This window comes from Bidens hawaiensis, unplaced genomic scaffold (assembly GCF_021521415.1).
Source record: "Bidens hawaiensis isolate Kalapana, Puna unplaced genomic scaffold, B.hawaiensis_p1.1 tig00025414_1, whole genome shotgun sequence".
Classification (NCBI taxonomy): Eukaryota; Viridiplantae; Streptophyta; class Magnoliopsida; order Asterales; family Asteraceae; genus Bidens; species Bidens hawaiensis.
This window is the reverse complement of record NW_027494065.1, coordinates 112,680-122,562: the sequence shown is the minus strand read 5'-3', so window position 1 is coordinate 122,562 and position 9,883 is coordinate 112,680. Positions and strand designations below refer to the sequence as shown.

Genomic DNA, 9,883 nt, shown 5'->3' with positions numbered 1-9,883 from the left:
CTTTTTTTAAAAAAAATGGCTGGAAATTGGTTCCCAAACCTTGATTCAGATTATCTTGACGACGATTTATGGTCGTCACCGCACCAACCGATGTTTTATTCGGAGCCGCAAGAATCATCCGGCTTTCAACCATCCAACACACAACCGTCTCCTAACTTTGTTGTTCCGGAGACACAAGAATCACACGGTGAAGTTACGGGACCAAAAAGACGCGTCCATCGGAAAAAAACAGTTGCAACGGACGGGTCGGGACCGGCTTCGACTCCGAGGACGAAACGGAAAGCCACTCCGTGGTCATCGGATGAGAAGGAAGCCTTGTGTTGGGCTTGGATAGTCATTTCTGAGGATCGGCGTTGCGGTAATTGTTTTAACGTTTTTAAAAAAGATTTTTAATAAAAAAGTTAAATAAAAAAGTTAAATGGAAATCTAATTTATTTATTCATTTTGCAGCCGACTACCAACAGAGAAAGATTTTTTGGACAAAGGTTAGGGAGACGTTCTACATGCTCGTTGGGAGTACAGAGCGGAACCCCGATATGATTTCGGGTCGGTGGTCCGAAATCAGAAAATTTGTCGGCTTGTTTACTAATTTTTTCAACAGGAACAACGGTCGTATGAGACCAAGTGGCAGTGATGATTTGGCGGTTTACAATTTCACGGTCGAATAGTGGAAGCAGGAGTGTTTGCGGAGGTATGGGATGGTGAAGACGTGGGACGATTTAAAATTGTAGGACATGTTGAAAATGTGTTCCAAGTGGGTTGAGCTGGTGGCGCCGGACTTTGATGCGGAAGTAGGGCCGAAACAGACTAAAACTAGTTCGTCTGGAGCGTATAGCACTTCAACTTTACAAAATATATTAAAAAATCCCTAAAAGTTTCTACTTTGTAGTTTGTAGTTTGTACTTCATCTTAAGTATATTAAAATAAAATAAAATATCATGAAAATAATACTACTATTCAATGCCCATAATTATATAATAATAATAACAATAACGTCATTCAAACAACAATCATTATTCATTACTTCCAAGTCCTCATCTTCTCCACACCACCATGGAGAAATCCGGGTACGGCCGTGACGGAATATTCCGATCACTCCGGCCACCGTTAACCATCCCGTCAAACCCCACATCCATGATCTCATTCCTCTTCCGTAACGTCTCATCTTACCCAAACAAACCCGCCTTATTCGACTCCGATTCCATCGAATCACTCACTTTCTCCGCCTTCAAAACCACCGTCGCCAAACTCTCCAATTCCTTAAACACCCATCTGGGTATCACCAAGAACGACGTAGTTTTAATCTTCGCACCCAATTCAATCCAATACCCTGTTTGCGTTTACTCAATTATCGCCCTTGGCGCCATTGTAACCACCGTTAACCCACAGTACACTGTTCGAGAGTTATCCAAGCAAATTAAAGACTCTAAACCGAAATTAATTGTTACCGTTGAAGAATTGTATGATAAAGTTGCAAACTTTGGTTTACCCGTTATGTTTATGGGATCGGATAGTTTAATTAAAGGGTGTTTTGGGTATAAAGATTTGATTTTGAAATCCGGGTCGGTTTCGGAATTGCCTAATGTGTCGATTCGAGGCGATGATACCGCGTGTTTGCTGTATTCGTCTGGGACTACTGGTGTCAGTAAAGGTGTGGTTTTGAGTCATAAGAATTTTATCGCGGTTTCGCAGATGTTGACTTCTGATCAGAGGTTAATGGGTGAGAAAGATCATGTGTACTTGTGTTTTTTACCAATGTTTCATATATTTGGATTTGGGGTTATTTTGTATGCGCAGTTGCAAGAAGGTAATACTGTTGTGTCAATGAGGAGGTTTGATTTTGGTGGGATGTTGAAGAATATTGAGAAGTATAGAGTGACTCATTTATGGGTTGTGCCACCTGTGTTTCTTGCTTTGACTAAACAGGAGGTGGTCAACAAGTTTGACTTGTCGTCGTTGAGGCAGATCGGGTCCGGTGCTGCGCCTTTGGGGAAGGAGTTGATGGAGGAGTGTGCTAAGAGACTGCCTCATGTTGCGGTTCTGCAGGTAAACCTCATGATCTTGTTTACGGTTTTGTTGGTTGGAAAAATTTGAACTTTAAATGGTGTGTTTATGCATTTATGAATTGTGATGCAGATCTATATTGGTATTGTTTGTTTACTGCAAATGCATATGTGCACATGGCTGCTTGCCTACTTGGTTATTTTTGTGATTGTTTTATGTCCTTTTGGATCAATGTTAATTTGGTATTCCAATTTGCATGTCTTAATTGATGTGTGTCTGTGCATAGTGGTAGTAGGGGTGTTATTATGTTAGCTAGCCAAGCCTAGGCTTGAGCTCGACGACTTGTTTTGAGCTAAATTTTTTTAGCTTGAGTCTGGTTTGTGAGTAGTTTTAGCTCGGGTTCGGCTCTTTTATTACTTTTTAGTTTATTTATAGACATTTATAATAATTTATATATATATATATTGTTAATTATAATTTTAATGTATAAAATAATATATATTATTTAATTATTTTATTATAATTTTATTTTATAAATATTATTATTTAGATATATATTAGATCTATTAAATAACGATATAGATAATAGGCTCGTTTTGGCTTGCAAGTCTACTATAGCTCAATAAGTGAAGCTTGAGATCGGGCTTGTTTATAAAACATGCTTATTTTTAGCCTTGATCAGTCTATCACTCTATCCCATTTAAGCTAGGCTGAATTTGAGCTTTTAGCAAGCTGGTCTCGAGTAGCTTATGAGCGGTTTGTCTTGTCTACACCCCTAGCTAGTAATTTTGAAATAAGAAGGAATCCCTTTCTAGTGTTGTTAAGTCCATCTTATACGACAGTGATTGGGCCCAACCGCTTATGGATGGGCCCAACTGCCCAAGAGACCCTGTCTAGTGTGGTTAAGTCCCAAAGCCCAATGGCGGGCCCAACTGCCGAGGGTACCGTTTATACACCATTTTAAACTTAATAGACACATAAAGTTTTGATTTTTATATAATCTAGAAAATATGGTGAGAAAAAAGAAATCTCGACGGACACCTTCAACTACTAGACACCATTTTGAACATCATTTTGCTTTGATCTTGTTATAATAATCACTTTTTAGAATCTTGAAGCATGTAAGGAAAACAAGAAACCATACATCATACAAGTCTTCATGATCTTATTAGTTATTACAATGAATATAATTGTTTACATTCATATGGTTTTGTTATATTTTTTCCACCCCTTTTGTTTATCTTACAAATTATAATAATCGTGTGTACAACAGGGATATGGTATGACTGAAACGACTGGGGTCATTTCAGTCGAAAGCCCAATAATTGGCCCGCGGCATTCGGGCTCGGCCGGAAGACTTATCCCAGGAGTCGAGGCCCAAATAGTTAGTGTAGATAGCGGCAAGCCTCTTCCTCCTAATCAGATGGGTGAGATATGGGTCCGAGGAGCCAATATGATGCAAGGTATGTTCCTTTTATTTTCATAACACGTGTCGGTTGTCAAAATGTGCCAGTTGGATAAAAAGTCAAAACGGGTCATTTTTGTTCATTAAGGGCCGGATCGACCCAAAACACTTGTCCAAAATGTTTACTGTTTTTTTAGATAATTCGTGTGAATACCGAAATTATATTATTTTAGTTATAATCTGTTTTTCGGAATATAAAGATTTAAGAGGTTTTATGTTTGATCCATTTTCAGGTTATTACAACAATCCTCAAGCTACGAAGCTTACAATAGATAAACAGGGCTTCGTGCATACTGGGGATCTTGGATATTTTGATGACGAGGGTCAAATATTTGTTGTTGACCGAATCAAAGAACTCATTAAGTACAAAGGTTTTCAGGTAATACATGTTTTGTTCATGCACATAAAGATTCTAATCATGTTCATGCATATAAATAAATAATATTTTCTTTTCAATGTAGATATTATTGTTGTAACAGTATACTTTCTAAGCATATTTAACGCATTAATAACCTATCGAATTTTAAAATATTAAATAAAGAAAAAAAGATTAAAACAGTTATTAATGTTTACGCTATGTTCATAATTTTCAGGTTGCACCAGCAGAGCTTGAAGCACTTTTGCTTTCACATTCTGAAATATTGGACGCTGCAGTAATCCCGTAAGTCATAATAATATAGTCTTTTTCAAACTTGCTACCCAATTATTTGACACAAACCCGAACAAGCCATGAACCCAAAAATCGAGTTGGACACGTGAACCCAAACACAACATGCATATTCGCCGGTTGACATGAATACGACCCGTTTAACTTGATTCTTTTATGTACATATCAGTACTCTATATGAAACAAATTCGTTTAGATTATAAAAGTTAAGGTCAATTTCTGTTTGAATTTTTAAAACTTTGGCATATAATACTCTACCAAGTTATAACATTAAAAACATTTTAGTTTTTTTAAAATAAATGGGTCAACCCGCGAACTCGCCAAGACAACCCGAACCCAACTTGTTTCGCCAAGCGGGTTCACAGGTTCGACCCAAATTTACTGTCATAAATTCACACCCCGAAATTTTACGGTTTAAATTCACATTAATCTTTCTATTAGGTACCCTGATGCTGAAGCTGGCGAGGTACCGATTGCATTTGTGGTCCGATCTCCAAACAGTTCGTTGACAGAAGAAGATGTCATGAAATTTATTTCTGAGCAGGTAAATATTCGCATTGTTATATAATTACTTTGCACAAATTTCATTTCTGATTGGAAATCAACCGTTGCATTGCAGGTTGCACCTTTTAAAAGATTAAAGCGAGTGACGTTTGTGAACAGCGTTCCAAAGTCCGCTTCAGGGAAACTTCTCAGGCGTGAACTTAGAGAAAAGGTCCGCTCGAAAATGTAACACTTTTATGTATGGTTAATTTGATATCTGTGGTTCTTTAGCAGTTCATGTAATGAATTATTGTGTCAAGAAAACTGAAATAATTAAAGAGTTTCATGATTTTGTTTTCATTTTGCAATATGTTCTCTCTCATGGATTTTTTTTAACTATGGTTTTGGAAAATGAGAAACCGAACCTGTAAAGTTAGTTTGAACCGTGTTGTAACATTTATTTTAAAAAACGTTAGTTTGTAGTAAAAGTATACATGAGTGCACATTCTAAAAAATAAAAATAAAGGTTAAATGATGGGTTTGGTTTGCATATGGCTAGTTACAACTTCCAACCATCGTTTGAACTGTTAAACTGTCAAACCGTAAAAACTGAAATGTGGATCGAGCTGTTAAATCGGCAAAACCAAAATATGACCGAGCCATTAGACCGCAAAAGGGATGATTTGATTTTAATGATATGAGACTTGAGAGGACCCATGATTCATACATATTAACCAACATGTTTTTGTTTCTAGTTCTTAACGCCATCACCCATGTGCAAATATTATTAACCACAAATACACACATGACTTAATACTATATTCAACAAAATTTTGACGAATTTGATTCATTTCTATCTATTGTGTCGTATTTCAATACAGAAGATTACACTTTAGAATTCACCAATATACGAGTTATAATTAGACATGTGTACAAGTAAAGTTACAAAATGAGTAGCCTTAGTATACTCGACCATAATATTTTATAACTATGTCTCATAAGCATGATTTGGATTTATTTGGTTCCAAAACCGATGCTAAATCCAACTCAATTTCAAATGTTTATAACATATAAACATCTTTTGATAATCTAAAACAAGTTTAGCCCACATTTGATATTTTTACAAAATTTCAACTCATTTGATCCGTGTTATTAAAAAAATAAATAAATAAAAAGGTCGCATCTTTTACTAAGAATGGTCATGCATCTTTTTATTAGGTAGCCGTCCAGATTTAAATCCAATTTTAATGGTTGAAATTCACTTGTAGAGTTGTAGGGGTTGATTAGTTCACGTATGTTTAACTTATATAATCAAAACCACTAAGTTGATCATTTGGTCAATTTGAAAACTATTTAACCATCCATTTTCAAGTTCCACACTTCCACACTCAGGATTAGAGATGTTCAAAACGGTTTGGGACTAGGAATCGGAACCGGTTAAACTATTTAACCATCCATTTTCAAGTTCCACACTTCCACACTCAGGATTAGAGATGTTCAAAACGGTTTGGGACTAGGAATCGGAACCGGTTCCTAACCGGTTCCTATATTCAAAACCCCATTTTAAACCGGTTCCAGGCTCGAACCGGTTAGGGAACCGAACCGGTTCTCCCACCCTCGGACCCCTAACCTATCTAACCGGTTCTTACCGGTTCCTAAACCGGTTCCTGTCCAACCGGTTACAGTGTAAAAAAAAATTTTTTTTTTTCGTTTTTCGTTTGGGATTTGGATTCTAAACTACGATTCGTATTTGTATAACATGAAAAATAAAAAAAACAATTAACATAAAATTCATTTTATTTACTTTAAGAAGTTCAAAAAAAAAAAAGGTTACATGTTTTAAAATCTTCAAAAACAAACTAACAAAACATTAAACTTATAAATATAAAGTTGTGACATATTATTTCTAGAATAGCCTTCTTGTTCGTCGTAATTATTGAGCGGCGACTTCTTCCTCGGAATTACTTGTATAAATGCCTTCTTGTTCGTCGTGCACTCTAACATCAAGTGGTGTTTCATCTTCGAGAGTGATTACGTGTTGAATACGATCAATTGAGTCCAAGTGATCCTTTAAGCAAATGCACATCTCCACCGACTCCGAATTTAGTCTTGTTCTTCTCACCGATATTACCCTGCCACTAAGAGAAAAAGCGGATTCCGAAGCTACCGTAGAAGCTTGGACGGTTAGTAAATCACGGGCCATGGTGGCAAGAATCGGAAACTCGGTTTCCTTTACCTTCCACCAAGCCAAAACATCAAAAGTGCCATATTCCTCTTCGGATAAACCGGTAGAGTAATCATTTGCACTATACCTTCCTAGTTCACTTGAAGGGGTGTTACCCCTTTGTTTTTTAGCCGTTACGTTGCGAACGGTGTTCATAAGGCTAATCATGGGATCTCGTACTCTAGTAGCACTTGAACTTGATGAAGACCCCCCCGGCATATGCATGTGTATGTTTGACCCATATTTATTTAAATAAAAGTCATACATAAATTTAAAATTCAAGTTAAAATAATTTTTTGCCTCTGTTGAAAAGTTTGGGTCAACTTCATGCATATCTAAGGCTGAAAAAATTTCTTCTATCACACATTCAACCCCCGTAACATTTAACATTGGGTTTAAAGCGGCGGCGCAAGTAAAAACCGGTGGCAATTCAAGAAAGTATTTTTTTAATTTAAACTTCATTGGTAATATGATGTTTGAAAACATTGGACTTTTATTTTCAAATTCTTTAAGATTGTTAACCATTAAAAATAACTCCGAAAGAACCAAGGGACTTGTCGGATAATACGTTCCCGATAGTTTCGTAGTTGATGTTTTAAAAACTTCAAGAAAAGTCGATAAGTCATTGATAATTTCCCATTTCTCATTTGAAAAGGGGATTGCCAAATCATTCTCGGCAAGACTAGAATGAAACATTTGTAAAGTTTCTCTTTGTTCCAAAGCACTTTGAAACATTATGCAAGTGGAATTCCATCGATGAGGTACATCCCAATTAGCTCCCAAAGCTTTTCTTCCCGTATCTTTACAAAATTTTCTATATTCCATTTGTCTTTTTTTACTTTTCTTAAAAACTTCATGTATCATTAGTCTAAAATCGTTTATAACCGATGTAACCTCATCCGAAACAAGTCCGTCTTGCACGATTAAATTAATGATATGTGCAACACACCTTGAGTGAAAAAATACACCATTGCAAATCGGCGTATATTTTAATTTTAATTTATCAACCGCCGATGTATTATTCGACGCGTTATCAAATGCCATTGAAAATATTTTATTTTCTAGTTTATAAGTTTTTATAACATAATCTAAAATTTCAAACAAATTATCTCCCGTATGTGGATACTGAAAGAGTTCGAAAGCAATGGTGCGTTTCATCATTTCCCACGATGACGGGTCTACCCAATGAGCGGTGACACAAAGATAAGATTCGGGTAGACCATGTGGAGCCGACCAAACATCACTAGTTAAGTTTATTCCCGTATTTATATTTTCAAAATATGCAATTAGTACCTCTTTGGCCTTCTTCCACAATTTTAAACAATAACGTTTAAGAGTATGACGACTTACGTGAGTGTATTGTGGTTGAAGCGTATCTCGAATCATGGCGGTTAAGCGAGGGTTGTCGAAGTGGCTAAACGGCAAAGCTTCTTGAATCACAAACTTCGCCATACGATCTTGAACTCGATCAATTTGGTATGTAAATATTCCGCCTTCACTATCCATTTGCGTTTGTTGCGAATCGACGTTCTTTTTCAACGCCTTGCAATACGGTTTTTCGATGTGTTTCTTCAAATTTGAATTCGAAAGTGGGTTTAAATAAACCCCACAAAACTTGCACCGAGCCTTCAATGAATGGTCACTCAATTCAACCAAATCCCAATTGCACCAAATCTCTTGATTACGATTATGAGGTACAATACGAACGAAACTTGGTTCGGCGTTGGAACCTTGACCAACCGATGATTGTGAGGCAGCCATAACAACAAATATGAATATAGAAGAAGAGAAAACAAGAGATTAGAGAACTCAAAACGTTGTAATAGCGTTTTTTTGTATTTTTTTGCGTTCGGGTTTGCGTTTTGAGCGTTGTGATGAACCCATGACACCAAATATCTATTTATACTAGTAGTGGGGTGCTTGGGAGAGCCAAAAAACGGCTATTTTTGACCCCAACGGTCAAAAAACGGCCAAAAAAAAACGATTTCCAACGGCTATACTCGATCCAACGGCTAGAACCGGTTAGGAACCGATTCCGGATGGAACCGGTTAGGAACCGGTTCCGGTTCGGTTCCGGTTCCTACCCGCCCCCACTCAGAAATGCAAGAACCGGTCACGGATCATCGGGTTGAATCAGATAGGGTCCGGTTCCTACAAAAAACGGGTAGGAACCGGTTCGGTTCCGGTTCGGGTCCACCGGTTCGGTTCCAGGAACCGGTTTATTTGATCATCTCTACTCAGGATTGTCCCTTCAGATAATTCAATTGATAATTTTGATTGTTTATAGATCAAAAACTAAAGCTTATAACTCAATATTCCATAAAAAATCTTTATTTGGTCAATTGTAGTTAAAATCTTACAGAGATACAAGAATGCATCACATGGTTATTATGCGTATAACAATTAAACGTATCTAACATGTTTTAATCGATGTCTAATGTAATTCTAAGCTAATGATACTATAAAAGATTATTTTCTAGCAATTACTATCGGAACACCAACTCAATCTAATTTCTAGTAGCGAAACACCAAACAACACACATGGTCTATTAATATGGTGTTTGATTCTCATAAAAAATGGTGTGTGTACACATTTTTACAAATGCAAGGTTAGATGCGATCTGGACATAAAAATATTTATTATAATGTAAGGCCCCGTTACCGGTTCCCTACATTTGGTGTTGGATTTACTCATAAACACAGTTTTAAATATCAGAGTTAATTAAAACTTTCGCGAAATAATATAAAACATCAACCATTCATTACAATTATCCATAATTTGTCTTTTAAAACATAACATAAATTATAACATTCGAAACATCATGACCATCTTCAGATGCCAGCCTCTTCAAACCTGCCATGTGTCCATCTCAAACCAGCTGTCTCAATCTGTTAACCTGCATGCATACTAAAAGTCAGCTACGCTGAGTGAGTTCTAGTTAATCACACATTATACCATACATACACTTACCTTCGATTATGCATCCGAAAACACATAATCGTTACTTTACTAATTTACTTTCATTACATAGGTTCATAC

At 36.5% G+C, this 9,883-nt stretch overlaps 1 protein-coding gene across 1 annotated transcript; it reads left to right on the top strand.

The window, feature by feature from the left end:
- Positions 1-939: 939 nt before the first annotated feature.
- On the top strand, positions 940-4,979 carry LOC143571601 (putative CoA ligase CCL7). The gene is made up of 6 exons (XM_077056984.1): positions 940-2,046; positions 3,278-3,467; positions 3,703-3,848; positions 4,063-4,130; positions 4,578-4,680; positions 4,756-4,979. The coding sequence occupies exons 1-6, from the start codon at positions 1,054-1,056 to the stop codon at positions 4,867-4,869; spliced, it is 1,614 nt and encodes a 537-aa protein (XP_076913099.1). The 5' UTR covers positions 940-1,053; the 3' UTR covers positions 4,870-4,979.
- The last annotated feature ends 4,904 nt before the right edge of the window (positions 4,980-9,883 follow it).